The 17106-nt window shown below is 41.7% G+C and overlaps 1 protein-coding gene and 1 long non-coding RNA gene across 2 annotated transcripts in view; both read right to left on the bottom strand.

Annotated features, from left to right (window-relative positions):
* Positions 1-11855, bottom strand: part of LOC111967638 (dnaJ homolog subfamily C member 7) — a 60432-nt gene extending 48577 nt beyond the window's left edge. The window contains exon 1 of the mRNA XM_023992831.2: positions 11742-11855. Coding sequence (XP_023848599.1) covers positions 11742-11812 — 71 coding nt within the window. The 5' untranslated portion in view covers positions 11813-11855. The remainder of the gene's footprint in view (positions 1-11741) is intronic.
* LOC111967640 (uncharacterized) lies at positions 9-11732 on the bottom strand. Its single transcript, XR_002877781.1, has 5 exons — positions 10450-11732; positions 9609-9661; positions 6786-6841; positions 746-1775; positions 9-562 (listed from the first exon to the last, which is right to left on the bottom strand). It is a non-coding gene; the product is annotated as an uncharacterized lncRNA (long non-coding RNA).
* Positions 11856-17106: the final 5251 nt, after the last annotated feature.

Raw genomic sequence — 17106 nt, forward strand, 5'->3', positions numbered from 1 at the left:
TGAAATGTGTAGGCTAAAGAGAGAAACAAATGGCGCATTAAGGCTATCTACCAAAAAATGCTGTAATACCCTTATCAATATGTTACCTACAATTCAGCAGTAATTGATATACAATTACGCTTAACAAGCCAGTTAAGCAGGGGAAAATCCATTGACAAATCCTCTTTACTTGCTCGTTGGTATTTTGATTATGATGTCAGCAAAAATATTCAGAGGGAATCTATTTGTGCATAGCAGCCAGGGGATCTTGTCTTTGTAACAAACACATTTTGACCTATGAGAATGAATTGGCTCAGTGTACCAAATGGGGAAGCACACTTGGCATGTTTACCTGATTGGAACAAACAGAACAGCACCAACTGGCCCAGTGAGGACATAGAAGGCACTGGAGAAAAACCAATCAAGGAGGGGGATTAAATAAAGATATCATTAAGACGTAGGCCTACTACTAGGGGATGTGTAGTCTACTCGATTGGCTATAGCGGCAATTTAGCAAATGTCCCAATTCAAAGTTGTGTCCCTGAGTTTATGGACAAGCAATCCATGCTCTGGTTTAGTTTGCCTGGCACTGTTTCCAAATGCTAACATTTTAGAATTTGTGACAAATCCCATTCAAGTCATGGTTCCGATTTTAGCACATCCTGTCCAAATTATCCAAAAGCACCTAAAAATGGATTGTGACGCTCAGTCACTTATTGCCGATTTGAACATGATGCGAAAGAAATGCTAATAACGGTCCAATGACTTGAATAGGATGTGTGACACAAATGGAACCGTGCCAGCCACTGCAAGGGAAACTAAACCAAAGCATAGATTGCTGCTATACCTTGTCCATAGACTGTTCAGAGTAAGAAAACCAATGAGAGCGTTCTATTAACCGGGGCCGTGGTGCACCCGTCTATGGCCCGTGACGTGAAAGGACAAAAGCGGTGAGGGAGGAGCGTCCTTCTCAAATCGAACAGTAATATCCACCGCTCGGTCAAGTTGTCAACAAGGCAGCATGTTGCATCATCCAGAAACGTACATCTCTGTACATAGAAAATACATTTGGACTAGTTTCCATTGGGAAGGCAGATACAAAATTAATTTTTGTGAAAATGCTTTTTATGTCAAATCACAATCCTACTCAGCTAAATGTCTGTGTGTGTTTCATTAGTCATCGCTCTGTCAGTGAATACAATTGAATCATGTTTTGGCATGATTACATGTCTCATTTCAAGTAACTAGATGCAGGCTTAAATAAATACTCAATCATATACTTTGCATAGAAAACCAAATAAAAGCATGGAGATAGAAAGGTGTGTCAAATATGCTAGAATGGATGTTTCAAAACGACAGCTGCATATGCATATTAGCTAATACATATGGCATAGCCTAGACATATCGCATAACTTGCGATACGATCTTCTCCAAAAACAGTTGTACAATGCGCTTGTGCAATAAGAACCTGCTACGAACTGGCTCGTACCCCGTAACAAAGAGACGACTAAGAAAGAAATCACAAAAATATATTTATTAAATAAAGTAACTTAGATACAAGTAACAATGGTGTTTAGTCAGTAGTGTGAGTGGATGCGTGCATTGATGTGATGAGGGGAGTTGAGAGGTGCCAAAATAAATAAACAAAGAAGCCCCAAAACACCCGAACAAAAACTTTGTGTCTGCGAGGAAAGTCTCCTCTAGGTATGTGGGGAAAGTATTTATCGCCAGGACACACCTGAGCCAAGGTGTGTCCCATCTCGCAGACGACCCTCCCAGCTCCACCCACCGACATTCTATTAGGGAAAACAAGAGCAGAGAGAAATAATTTATCAGAGAGGGAGAACCCCCCCCCCCCCGGGGACCACATCACCCAAAAAATATTTCAAAATACTTAAAAAACATATTGCCCTGGTTAAAGCTACCCCACTGCCCCAGCCAACCTCGTCCTCCCCAGACCTCAGCAATCTTTAAGAGGAAAGAAAAAACGAGGACAGCAGGGAACAGATGACAGGAGCGACAAGACAACATAAAATAAACAGTTTCCCGGTTACATGGACAAAAAGCATACTTCACAACACTTAGGGACTACACGCATGAGAAAGCACATGTCCACCGATCAATATGTCCTCCACTCCTATTCCCCAGGCGCTCTCTTTTGATGACTTATGTAACCGTAATAGCCTTGGTTTCATGCATGTTAACATTAGAAGCCTCCTCCCTAAATTTGTTTAATTCAGTGCTTTAGCACACTCTGCCAACCCGGATGTTCTAGCCATGTCTGAATCCTGGCTTAGGAAGACCACCAAAAATTCTGAAATTTCCATCCCTAACTACAACATTTTCAGACAAGATAGAACGGCCAAAGGGGGCGGTGTTGCAATCTACTGCAAAGACAGCCTGCAGAGTTCTGTCCTACTATCCAGGTCTGTACCCAAACAATTTGAACTGCTACTTTTAAAAATCCACCTCTAAAAACAAGTCTCTCACCGTTGCCGCCTGCTATAGACCACCCTCTGCCCCCAGCTGTGCTCTGGACACCATATGTGAACTGATTGCCCCCCATCCATCTTCAGAGCTCGTGCTGCTAGGCAACCTAAACTGGAACATGCTTAACACACCAACCATCCTACAATCTAAGCTTGATGCCCTCAATCTCACACAAACTATCAATGAACCTACCAGGTACAACCCCAAATCCGTAAACACGGGCACCCTCATAGATATCATCCTAACCAACTTGCCCTGTAAATACACCTCTGCTGTTTTCAACCAAGATCTCAGCGATCACTGCCTCATTGCCTGCATCCGTAATGGGTCAGCGGTCAAACGACCTCCACTCATCACTGTCAAACGCTCCCTGAAACAATTCAGCGAGCAGGCCTTTCTAATCGACCTGGCCGGGGTATCCTGGAAGGATATTGATCTCATCCCGTCAGTAGAGGATGCCTGGTTATTTTTTAAGAATGCCTTCCTCACCATCTTAAATAAGCATGCCCCATTCAAGACATTTAGAACCAGGAACAGATATAGCCCTTGGTTCTCTCCAGACCTGACTGCCCTTAACCAACATCAGAAAAGAAAATTCTGGAAAACTCAGAATAAGACCGACCAACTCGTCTTGCCTATCAGCAGGTAGATGAGCGAGAAGGCTATCCAAAACACCCAGTGACTCAACATTTTTCAATCTACCCTGCAGTACGCAATCAATCGGGACATCCTCCTCACCATGCACGTACAAAGCATGACAAAAAGAACCCAGCGATGTAACAGCACCAGCAAAAATGGACCTTGGCTTGAAAAGGAGAACCAACAAGAGCAATAACCTGGTCACCTGGACTAAAGTGACAAGGCTCAGCTCGCCTATCAAATATTCCTTTTATTCTCCCTTGTGAAGATGACAGCTTCTCTTTAGCCATCTCAACAGCGGTGTACAGGCGTCGCTGGAAATCACACATAGAAGACAAAAGGAACTGAGATGGCTTGGGAGACTTCCAGTCATCCTGGAGCACTGCTAGGAGCTCACGCACACCATGTCTGAACACTAGGTAATTTGGACTGACAAATGACATCTTAGCGGAAACCACTAGAGATGTAGACAAGACAGGCCATATACACTCACCAGCCAAGTTAATCGAAAGGACAACGATACCCTCAACAGGCAACGAAGAAAGCACCCCGACAACAACCTCACCTTTATTTTTTAATTAACCTTGAATCTAGGCAAGTCAGTAAAGAACAATCTTATTTTACCACGGACAAACCCGGACCAATTGTGCGCCGTCCTATGGGACTCCCAATCACGGCTGGATGTGACGCAGCCTGGATTCGAACACCTCTTGCACTGCGATGCAGTGCCTTAGACCGCTGCGCCACTCGGGAGCCTTTCACCAGTTCAGAATCCAACATCAGTTTACGCAATGGAAATGACAATGTGCGACCCGATTCCCCTAATTGAAACACGATTCCCGAATCAGTCTCAGCAAAGAAAGGTAACAGACTAACACAAACAACTCAGAGGCACCTGTGTCCCTCAGGAAGTAACGTGCCAGTGTAGATCCTAACAGACACACAAAACCCTACGTAATGAAAGGTAAATAATCTGGGTCAATTGGGACTTTAACATGCGCCTGGGCATAAGACGAAGTGACAGGAGTGAACAGATGTGAGACTGGAGCTTCCATCGCCGTAGGCTTAGGTTTAACGTTAGCTCCAGTACTGAATATACCCTTAGAGAGAACAGGACATTCGTTTTTTCAATAACCTGAACCCTGACAGTAGTGACACTTGACTGAAGTCAGCTTTACCAAGGGAGCCAGGCTCAACTCTAGATGAATGAAGCTCTGCCTGTGAACCAGTGTCTCGTTGGTCGAGGCCCAAATCTCTCCAAACGCCCCCACTCAATCCGAATACAGGGCTCTGGCACACCTACTCATTCAAGGGTTTTTCTTAATTTTTGCCATTTAAAAAATTGTAGAATACTGAAGACGTCAAAACTATGAAATAACACATATGGAATCATGTAGTAACCAAAAGAAGTGTTAAATTGAAATATACTTCATATTAAGTTTTCAAAGTAGCCACCCTTTGCCTTGATGACAGCTTTGCACACTCTTGACATGCTCTCAGCCAGCTTCATGATGTAGTCACTTGGAATGCATTTCAATTAACAGAGGTGTCTTGTTAAAAGTTAATTTGTGGAATTTCTTAACACATTTGAGCAAATCAGTTGTGTTGTGACAAGGTAAGGGTGGTATACAGAAGATAGCCCTATTTGGTAAAAGACCAAGTCCATATTATGGCAAGAACAGCTCAAATAAGCAAAGAAACAGTCCATCATTACTTTAAAAGAACTTTGAAAGTATCTTCAAGTGCAGTTGCAAAAACCACCAAGCGCTATGATGAAACTGGCCCTCATGATTTTGTTTGGGATGAGTCGGACCGCAGAGTTTAGAAAACGCAGCCAACAAGTGCTCAGCATGTGGGAACTCCTTCAAGACTGTTGGAAAAGCATTCCAGGTGAAGCTGGTAGAGAGAATGCCAAGAATGTGCAAAGCTGTTATCAAAGCAAAGGGTAAAAATATATTTTGATTTTGTTTAACACTTTTTTGGTTACTGCATGATTCCATATGTGTTATTTCATAGTTGTGATGTCTTCACTATTATTCTACAATGTAGAAAATAGTAAAAATAAAAACCCTTGACTGAGTAGGTGTCCAAACTTTTGACTGGTATTGTACAAGGTGCTTCGCCAAATCCTACAACAGCTCAACCTTAGTTTTCGTGCGGATTTGCGGTGGGTAATTACGCACTGTAGCCCGCTAGAAAGGGGGGGGCAGCAAAATGGCAGATCCCCCCCCCGAGCAACGGATGTGACCCCGAGACAACTGATCAGTCCACGGACCCCACACAAAAATAACTAACTATGCCCAACGTATTTCAAATAGAAACTCGTCACCAAAAGACTAACAGGGCTATAACGATATAGCTCCGGGTAGCAAATGGCACTTATCCTATCCAAATCTCCTACTGAGGTACACAGCAGAATGTACTCACCTCCTCAGACCAATGTCCCAACAGCAAGTAGAGCAAGAGTTTCCAGCCTGGGCAAGGGACTGGAAACTAACCAACGCAGCACACAACCAATTATACACTGCAGTGGCAAGTCTACCAAACAAACATAAACAAAGGCAGCCAACACTGGGCCTACCAAACAGCGCAACGCAAGACAGCTGTATCAAAACATGAACAGAGTTTATCAAAACACAAATTGTTTTCTCCTAAACAAAATACAATTACCAGTTAACTTAACGACTCTAGTATTAGGCCTACTGGCATATTTTCCAGGCAACACACCTGTTTGACAAGCAAAAACCCTGATACGTCTCTAAGGCACTATGCCGAACACTTATAAGACTACGCAGTGAATACCAACCAAAGCACATCCCAATTAGCATTAACCCATCATAATGCATAAAATAAAAATATATATTTATTAGCTAAAGTAACCTATATATAAGTAACAATGGTGTGTGTGTAATCAGTAGTGTAAGCGAGTGGATGAGTGCATAGATGGTGATAATGAGGGGTATTGAGAGGTGCCAAAATAAACGAACAAAGCCCCAAAATGGCACACACAAAAAAAACATGTTCAGTGTGAGTATATTTATGTGGTTTAAATTATTAACCTTTAAAAGTTGACGGTGGCAAAATTATCTCAATCCATTCATTATTCTACTACTAACTATGACTGAGTACGAGACATGCTTTCCATTATCTAAATATAGTGTAACCTACCAATCAATGTCTATTTAGTGCCATGGAGGGCACAATCTTACAGTCCAGAAATGAAAATGTCTGCCAAAAGCCTGGGCCTCTGATAGAGACTGTAGAAGAGTCATCAACGCATTCTTCAGTTTTCCCCCACCTCTCTAGGAGCATGTGTGCGCCCAGGCCATATAGGCGTATCGAAAGGATCCCACCCTTGTCACCAATGTAGCGGACCGATGTAGACAGACAAGTACCTTAGCGGAATGCAATCTAAAGCTTGTCTTGTGTGGTCCAGAGATGAGAACTCTACCATCTATGGCAAAAGCCTGGGTCCTGACAGGGACAATTGAATTCTCCCCAATGCATTGTACACATTGAATTGAGTCTGAGATGTTCAAACAGGCACATATCTGTAGATGGTGTTCTTCAACTCTAAAACCCCAAAAGGAAAGAGAACAGGCAAATGCAATATGGTCCCAATGTCTAAATAGTGACAGCAGGGCTAGTTCAAACTGCAGTAGGAAGATTCTTCTTACATCCCATGCTTGGTGAATAGCACTTGGTTGATCTCTGGGAGAGGTTCACAGGAGAGCTGAATAGATCATGTGAGACAAAAGTGAGAGACTGAATGAATAAAATAAATCACAGCAAGTAATGTAGTTTGTGAGCTAGAAATGTAATCCTGACAGTCATCCTACTTCAACTATTGCCAACTATTGACAGAGGCATTTCTTATTTGTCAGTATAAATGAAATTAGTGGGTCCTGCCTTTGACTGTATTAGATTTACACTACTTGTCTACACAGATCAGCCCTCTTAAATTATTACTTGGAATAACTGATAGCTAAAACGCTCAACGTCCCAGAATGACATGCTAGCTAGTGATAAAACTACATACATGACCAAAAGTATGTGGACATCTGCTCGTCAAACATCTCATTCCAAATCTTGGGCATTAATATGGACTTGGTCCCCCCCCCCTTTGCTACTAGAACAGCCTCCACTCTTTCTGGTTAGGCTTTCCACTAGATGTTGGAACATTCCTAGCGAACTTGCTTACATTCAGCACAAGAGCATTACTGAGGTCAGGCACTGATGTCGGGCAATTAGGCCTGGCTCGCAAGTACCTTAGCGGAAGGCAATCTAAAGCTTGTCTTGTGTGGTCCAGAGATGAGAACTCTACCATCTATGGCAAAAGCCTGGGCTCCTGACAGGGACAATTGAATTCTCCCAATGCATGTTACACATTGAATTGAGTCTGAGATGTTCAAACAGGCACATATCTGTAGATGGTGTTCTTCAACTCTAAAACCCAAAAAGAAAAGAGAACAGGCAAATGCAATAAATTTCATTTATACAATTCATCCAAAGGTGTTCGATGGGTTGAGGTCAGGGCTCTGTGCCAATCAAGTTATTCCACACTGATCTCGACAAACCATTTCTGTATGGACCTTGCTTTGGGCACGGGGACATTGTGCAGCAGGTAGCCTAGTGGTTAGAGCGTTGGACTAGAACCAGAAGGTTGTTAGTGTAACGGATGTGAAATGGCTAGCTAGTTACGGTGGTCCGCGCTATAGCGTTTCAATCGGTTACTTCACTCGCTTTGAGACCCTGAAGTAGTGGTTCCCTTGCTCTGCAAGGGCGCTGGCTTTTGTGGAGCGATGGGTAACGACGCTTCGTGGGTGTCAGTTGTTGATGTGTGCATAGGGTCCCTGGTTCGCGCCCGGGTCGGGGGGACGGTCTAAAGTTATACTGTTACACTAGATCGAATCCCCGAGCTGACAAGGTAAAAATCTGTTGTTCTGCCCCTGAACAAGGCAGTTCCTTGATCGGCGTTGAAAATAAGAATTTGTTCTTAACTGACTTGCCTAGTTAAATAAAAGGTTAAAGACAAAAAAATGTAAGTCACGCTAAAACAGGAAAGAGCCTTCCCCAAATTGTTGCCACAAAGTTGGAAGCACAGAATCGTCTAGAATGTCATTGTATGCTGTAGTGTTAAGATTTCCCTTCCCTGGAACTAAGAGGCCAAGGCGGAACCATGAAGAACAGCCCCAGAGCATTATTATTATACCTCCACTTAACTTTACAGTTGGCACTACGCATTCGGTTAGGTAGCGTTCTCCTGGCATCCGCCAAACCCAAATTAGTCCATAGGACTGCCAGATGGTGAAGAGTGATTCATCACACCGGAGAACCCGTTTCCACTGCTCCAGAGTCCAATGGGGGCGAGCTTTACATCACTCCAGCCGACACTTGGCATTGTGATCTTAGGCTTGTGTGTGGCTGCTCGGCTATGGAAACCCATTTCGTGAGGCTCCCGGCAAACAGTTAATGTGCTGACGTTGCTTCCAGAGGCAGTTTGGAACTTGGTAGTGAGTGTTGCACCAAGGACAGACAATTGTTACTCACTACGTAGGCACTCAGCAGCCTCATTCTGTGAGCTTGTGTAGCCTACCACTTTGTGGCTGAGCTGTTGTTGCTCCTAGACGTTACCACTTCACAATAACAGCACTTACAGTTGACCGGAGAAGCTCTAGCAGGGCAGAAATTTGACAAAATGACTTGTTGGAAAAGTGGCATCAAAGGTTTTTATAACTATACCAAGATAGACCACAGCCTGTTGTTTCCAATTGGAACATATGAGGCATAGTGGGCAGAACAAGCAAGGAGGAGGGCAGAGGCAAGCACGAGCTAGCGAGATCCTATTGGCGCGTTCTAGCGTGCATCTGCATATTTCCGTTAGGGAACACCTACTCTGAAGTAGGCGTGTGCATTAACTCAATTCTCCTTTACACTCCTAAACACAATTTTGAAACACTTTGCAAAGAGTGAAGTCTACAAAACTTAATCCAATCTGTTAATAAGATTATAGTTTTGGGAACAGAAAACTATATTGAGATCAAACATTTCATAGGTGAGAAAATGTGCAGAATGCAAACCGGATGCCTCACATTTATACATCTGGTGAAATATCTGTCCCATTATTCTATCTATGGTGGCATCCTATGAAGGTGCCACGTTGAAAGTCACTGAGCTCTTCAGTAAGGCTACTGAAGAGCTCTACTGCCAATCTCTATGGAGATTGCGTGACTGTGTGTTCGATTTTATACACTCGTAAGCAATGGATGTTGCTGAAATTGCCAAATACACTAATTTGAAGGGGTGTCCACATACTTTTGTATATATAGTGTACTTACTCCGGCTAGCTAGCAACAGGTCTACTTGTTCTATCTAGCTAACATTAGCAACATTACTATGGTTGCTGTGTTGTATGTTGGGAGTAATTTTACAGCTTGCGTTGATGCATCACGTTTCTATGGCTAAATAGCTAAATTACAAATACATTTAAAATACTTTACCTGATAGCAGTTTGTCGGAAGGAGAACTCTCGATGTCACCAGCTTTCTACTACCTTAGATACGGATAACATGATCAGCAGCGATCGTACACAAGTTTATATTGGTTTACAGTTTAGTATTTGGCGGCGTTTTCCTGTCCAGCTAGCGAACATAAGTCATTATTTTGACAAACGGAATGTGTTCAGAATTATTTAATACATTGTTAAAACCAGCTCCTCCCTCGACAGAGATCAATCTCGAAAACGAATGCAACTAGCTTGCTACGGCTTACCACCTATAGTTAGCTAATGCACTTTTGCGCTACAAACGTACAACTGACCTTATTTTAACACCCAAAAAACGTAATACTTCCAGGTCAACTGTAATATGAACACCATTGTAAAGCACAATATCTTTCCAGCAAAATCAACGACAATACCGTCATGCTGCCCGTCTCTGCATGATTGAAAAAGGCAATGAGCGCCATTGGGTCTTTTTAAAAATGGCGGGTGTGGAAACGAAACCTACTGCGTGATGGGGAAAGCGTGAGATAAGCAGTGTGGGGAAACAGATTTTTTTCACCTGATCTGTCCAACTTATCACCCCTGAAATGTAAATAAAACACTTAACCGGTGTCTGTATATAGCCTTGCTACTCTTATTTTCAAACGTCTTTTTACTGTTTTATTTCTTTCTTTACCTTCCTACACACACCTTTTCTTCACACTATTGGTTCTAGAGCCTGTAAAGTAAGCATTTCACTGTAAGGTCTACCTACACCTGTTGTATTCGGCACACATGACAAATCAACTTTGATTTGATTTAAAACACTATAAAAGTTTATATAATGTGTCATTACATACCTTTTTGAAGTTTGTCAAGTTCGAGTCGGTTTTTTAGGGCGGCACAAAAGTTATCTTCAGAAGTAAACAGCTGCTGTCGCGGCTTTTGAGAGTCATGGTGGCTTGCAGCGATTATGCAAAAAAATGAATGCATTCAGTTGTACAATTGACTAGGTATCCATCCCCCTTAGCCTGTCCCTTTCTTGTTTGTAAACTGCGAGAGAAGCGCTACACCTGGTGGAGAGAGGCTGTACGACACAGAATGAGTTGCATAATGCGTGCGTACGCTACTTGTACGTTACGTCATGACACGTCACAATTTAACATAGCGTCAGAGGGGTCCGTTTGTTCAACTTTTCTCCAATACTATCGGGATATTACCATGTCAATAGAAACGTAGTTCACAACCCAGATTTTGATGCCAACACAGTCCTATTAGTTTTCATTGCAGTCTCGTTTCAATGCCGCGGTTGCGCAAATTTGTACGGAATGGGATTAGTCAACAGTAATTGTGTCATTTTGTTTGGGTAAACTGTCCACATCCGCTTTCTTCCATTAGGCCCATCCATGTAAACTACCTGCAATTTATGCAGGTTTAACAGGGTGATATTCTGCCACCACTTCGTTTCTTTTGAAAACCAAACTTAAATGCTAAGAGTTGCTAACTAGCGTGCACAAAGATAATTGATAGCTGGATCTCGACGCTAAGTAAGCAAAAAAAAGGCCACATCCGTTCATTTGAAAAATGTAATGAGCAGACCGATATGCATACACACAGTTCCGTTATTGACACTTGTGTGGCAAGTAGCTACTATGATGGCATTATCATCGTGACAGAGAAATAGGTCATTCCATCTGGCCTCAGCATGGTTTTATTCTCTAGTCAGATGTGGTGGCCACTTTTGGCCTCCTAGGATAATCCATAGGCAACCTAACATGAGTGGCAAAAATGCAGTGACAATGGATACACATAGCACACAGTCCACGGTGGTTTGCAGATTTAGTCAATTGACGTTAGCTAGATAATTGAGTAGAACCTCAAACCCATTTTGTCATTGTAAAGTAACGTTAATTGCCAATACGAAGGAACAAATGGCATAGTTAATTAATACTAGGTAGTTAGTTGTAGCTAACGTTACCTAACCCTTGTTAGTTGGTGAAAGACAGTTAACGTTAGCGAGCTACTGTTAGTTAGCTAGCCAGGTAGGCCCCGCTAAGTAGAAATGACGATTATGCTAGGATTTCGATAAAATAACAAAAGGTACTTTCTTCACAACCCGTACACATTCATGAAAAATTGCATATTTAGCTACCTCTCCATGTCGGCGTCAATAATTATTTGTGGCTCTAGTTCCATCTGCATGTCGATGCCAACAGCTGCCATTTTTTCCTGAAAGGAACCCGTCTTTTTTCCCCAAACGAGTTTAGCCAAAGCCACGCCTATGGGGCGTATTTCAGCCAACATAGGTTCGCGTCATTGGTCAACAGCATGCGAACGGTGATTGGATAGATTTTGAGAGCCTCAGCCAGGCGTATGGGAAGTGATTCAGGTCAGAATTCCGACAGGTGAAGCTACTGGTACCTCTCAATTTAAGGGCTTTATTGGAATGGGAAACATATGTTTACATTGCCAAAGCAAGTGAAATAAACAAAAAATGAACAGTAAACATTACACTTACTAAAGTTCCAAAATAATAAAGAAATTTCTCATATTATGTATATACACAGTGTTGTAATGATGAGCAAATAGCTAAATAGTACAAAAGGGAAAATAAATAAACATATAGGTTATATTTACAATGGTGTTTGTTCTTCACTGGTGGCCCTTTTCTTGTGGCAGCAGGTCACACATCTTGCTGCTGTGATTGCACACTGTGGTATTTCACCCAGTTATGGGAGTTTGTCCAAATTAGATTTTTCAAATTCTTTGTGTGTCTGTGTAATCTGAGGGAAATATGTGTCTCTAATATGGTCATACATTTGGCAGGAGGTTAGGAAGTCCAACTCAGTTTGCACCTCATTTTGTGGGCTGTTTCTGTTTGTGAACAGAGACCCAGGACCAGTTTGCTTAGGGGGCTCTTCTCCAGGTTCATTTCTCTGTAGGTGATGGCTTTGTTTTGGAAGGTTTGGGTATTGTTCCTTTTAGGTGGTTGTAGAATTTAACGTCTATTTTCTGGATTTTGATCATTAGCGGGTATCGGCCTAATTTTGCTCTGCATGCATTATTTTGTGTTTTACATTGGACACAGAGGATCTCTAAGAAGAGATGTTTCCATGGAAGTCCTGGGTTCACTGACGCCAAGAAAGTTGAGAAGACAGATGAAAACGTGAATCAACTAAATTAATGTTACTGTGTGAATTAAATTGTCATGTTTGGATTGTTCAAGAGCTCATGAAGAGCTATGAATTTTCATATATTTTGTTCTGCAAGTGCTATGGATTTATTGTTAAAGGAAAATTGTTATTTTGTTTGTTGGAGGGAGTGAGCAACACAAGGGTGCACTCCTATCATTTAAATTGAGTTGATTAGATTCTGGCCATGTTTTCCTGTCTTTTGTATTCACTAGTAAAGTGCAAATAAATGCTAACTCAGGTGAGCATGAGTTTCTGCTTGAATTTGGTTAAAAGACAGTGAATTTGTTCATACTTTGAGAACTTGCTACCAAGCTGCTGTGTGTATCTGACACACATAGTTTTTTCTTTTAGAGATTATTTTGAACTGAAGACACGTGTTACCACGTTGTTTTAACCTAATGGTGATAGTTATATAGGGTACTCTGTGTTATTCTGTAATGTATCATACATTTCATGTACACTAATTGTTTCTGTAAATTCTTTCATGACTAATACATCCTATTAGTTGAATGGAGTAACTGCATTCCTCATTTTACAGAGTTATTTGATTAACTAAACACTTATAATTTAGGTATATTGGTAGTTATTTACACTATACACATAGCATATTCGTGGGTACCACCTTGACATCTCAGATCTGCTTGCCTCAATAAATTAATGCTAGAACACTGGTCGCCAGGATTAGCTATTTGTATCTAGTCTCTTAATAATTGCATAAAAATGCAAGTTTGACACATGTTCATTATACTGTAGTCATACTGAGTCATTGATGCAATGATTCCCTATCTTGCTAGATCCTCCAGAGATGCACATGGCCTGTTATATCCCCACCAGTAAATGTGAACCGTTAATGCTGTTTTTTTATAATCTACAATGTTGATTTATGGTAATTTATGTTAATGAAATTCAAACTGCTACACTTGATCAAGTTTTGTTTTATTTCATAACATTTACAACTTTTGTCAATTTCTTCATTTTGTACATTTCTTGATTGCCTTGAGCATGTATTTTTTTGTCAGTCCTGTCAATATTGATTGATCACACATGCCTCAGCACGCATACAGTAGAAGGCTACTTTACCTGCTTGCAAATATGTGCTAAAAGTGGAGCTGTTTCATAGTATTTCTGTTATTTATTTATTTTTACAGAAAACCACAGAACCACCACTGCAATATAGGCCTACATTCAGGAAAAAAAGGTGCTATCTAGAACCTAAAAGGATTCTTCTGCTGTCCCCATAGAACCCTGTTTGGTTCCACGTAGAACCCTTTCTGTGTCTAGGTAGAACCATTTTGGCTTCCATTCCACAGAGGGTTCTATTTGGAACCCAACAGGGTTCTTCCTGGAACCAAAAAGGGGTTCTCCTTTGGTGACACCATTTCATTATGTACTCAAACTTCTACCTGGTATTCAAGATAACACGCAACATAACATCACCAACTTTGAAAGTTTTTGTCAACCTCTGCTCAGACTTAAATAGCAGTGTTCCAAGAACCTCCACCAGGAGAGAATGTAGCATCCTCAAACGGACAAAAATGAGACACGAGGGCACCCCACACTCATAGATCCCAAGGGGTCTTCATTTTCATATGCTCTCACTCACAATCTCCTTTGCCATCTTCCATTTATGGCATTTCAACATTGAAACTTAAGGGCACATCACACATGTCTTTTCTTGGAACTCCATACGCACGCACACACTACTGTAGCATCTTGTTTACATTTCTCTCATTCTAGCTGTCCAGCTGAGGCCTTGGGATGGATCATGTTGCACTGAGATAGGCACAGGAGTATGTAAGTACAGTCCTTTTCAGTGTGGCGGCAAATTTGTTTAACAGGAGACGAGGATGTGGTTGCTTGTGGAGGGAGAGCAGTGGGTGTGGTGGGTTGAACAGCTGCAGTGAAGTTAATTGAAGGTTAAATCAAAATAAATTAATACAAATAACATCTTGACAAAAACAAAGATCGATTTAGAAATTAGTTAGACATTGCCATAGTTCAACAGCTGAAAAGCCTTCAAGAACATGCTCCCAGAGATGGCAAGACATCCAGTACTTACTGAAAGAAGTAGCCTACCCATCCCCATTTACAATTTCATTCATCAATAAAATAAATTATACTAAAGCACATTCAATTATCATTATTGTAGACTATAGGCTACTCCTGTATCTACCTGGTACAATACCATAATCATTGAATGAAGTATCGTACCCATCCACATTTAAATTGTATTTATCAATTAGATAAATAATACTAGCACATAGTTACTGTTACGTAGAAGTCCGTCACTGGCCGCGGGCAGCATTTGGTACTTTAACGCACGCACACATTCATCACTCCTCCCCAGTAGCGTGCCGTGGGCCTGGCGCCTGGCCTGGGCCTTCAGTGAGGTCCTACACAGTCCCACCCGAATTAATCCACCTCTTATTACCATCATTATGATGCCATGGCTCTAGACACTATACATTTAGATAGAAACGCAGTATAACCAGGCGTTGCGTCACCTTGAAATTGACATTTTTTTCAGAGAATTGCAGGGGAAGAGTACAATACAGTACAGTTCAACTAATAGGCAAGAACATAGTCGAGTGCAACAGAGTTATATTAATATTCTTCTTCTATCCATTTCTGGTCCACAAACTTTGAGCTTTAAGTCCCCCAAAAAATAAATACAGTGTGTTCACTAAACAGCGCATTGTCGCACCCAAAGCAGTTTCACCGTGATGATAAAGACACATAACTATTCACTGAAAATAAAAGAAAACAATAATTTGCAACATAGGCTATTTGCCATTTTATTTTGTTAATATATAGGCTATTTAATATTAACGAAATATAATGCGAAACATACATACACATTTAATAAAAAATGACATGCATTGTATGCCTACTCACCAAGACTGATTATTTGAACACAAAATCCTTCCACCTTTCTTTCCTCAAGAAGACTTCAATGACTCTGTTGTACAGTCTATCTGTGCGTTTTAGTTCCACCAAATAAGTCCTTTTCTATCGACATGGAGGCTAATGCTGAAAGCCGAGTCTGTCCAGTAGCATTTCTGGAATACGTTTTGATTCGCTTAAGGCCGAGAATGACGCTCGACAGAAGCCGTGGACACAGGGATAGTCACTGTCACACATGCCAATGTGTAAAGTTGCCCCATGTCCTCATTCAGATTTTTCTGCTTAAGGAAATCAAGGAGATCAGAGGGTTTTCCCTTCAAAATCAGTCATAGCATACATTACAGTCAGTTCTGTTTTTAGCTTGGATAGGTCGAACAGTGTTCCGTGACTCCTCTGTTAAGCTGGAGAAGGCTGTTTGCGGGAATTTTTTCCGGTAGGTCTGAAAGTGCCGGGGGTCCAGGAGGGAGAGAAACATTAATTTTTCGTGGTCTAAAGAATGTTATCCAGAATATTGCTGTGGAGTTGTTGATAGTATGTGCGAGGGTCTCCTTGTGCTGGGCCTCTGCGTGCGCTGGGTGAACTTGAGATGCGCGCTGTGTCATCGTAGATTTGACTGAACCTGCACCTCTCTCGCTCAATTGTGTCACAAAACTCGTTCACCTTGTAAGGCAGAATTGTACATCCAAAGTTTGTTTATAGAATTCCAAAAAAGCACATCTGAATAATTAAAAATCCCATTGAATGTTTCAAGCAAAAAACAAAACTCAAAATCATCCAAACGTGCATTAAATCCATCAGCCATAAGCACAGTATCCCGTCATGGTCATCATGATGTTCCAGTAAGTGTTAAACAGCTCCTTTAGGGAACTCTCTTTCAAAGACTGCTTGACCAATCTAGATGTATATTGCCACCTCGTTGGTGCAACCTTAGGAAGACGACGCTTGCAGATGTCTCCAGCAGTTGCGTGCGCTTAGGGGATCGTGAGAAAAATGCTGCAAGGCCATTGAGGTTGGCAAAGAAGACCTTGTATTCTTTAAGCTTTGAGGCTCCTTGAGTCAGTACTAAATTTAGTCGATGTGCATAGCAGTGAATGAATAGGCCATCGGTGCCCTCTCCTTAACTTTAGCCTGCACCCCATTGATTCCAGATGCCATGACTGCTGCGCATCAAAACACTGTGCCACACTTTATCCAGACTACATTCATTTTCCTCCAAGAAACGGAAAATAAGAGCGGCAATGTCATCAGCTCGCTTGCCGCTTGTCACATCTTCAAAACCGGATAAATCGCTCCTTGACTCCGTGTCCGTCACATAACGCAGGACGAATGAGAGCTGTGCTGCATTTCCCACATCTGTTGTCTCGTCCACCATAACAGCAACAAAGGGAGCTTTTTCATCTCCATTTTGATTCCTTCAAT

The sequence above is a fragment of the Salvelinus sp. IW2-2015 genome, linkage group LG8 (assembly GCF_002910315.2).
Source record: "Salvelinus sp. IW2-2015 linkage group LG8, ASM291031v2, whole genome shotgun sequence".
NCBI lineage: Eukaryota > Metazoa > Chordata > Actinopteri > Salmoniformes > Salmonidae > Salvelinus > Salvelinus sp. IW2-2015.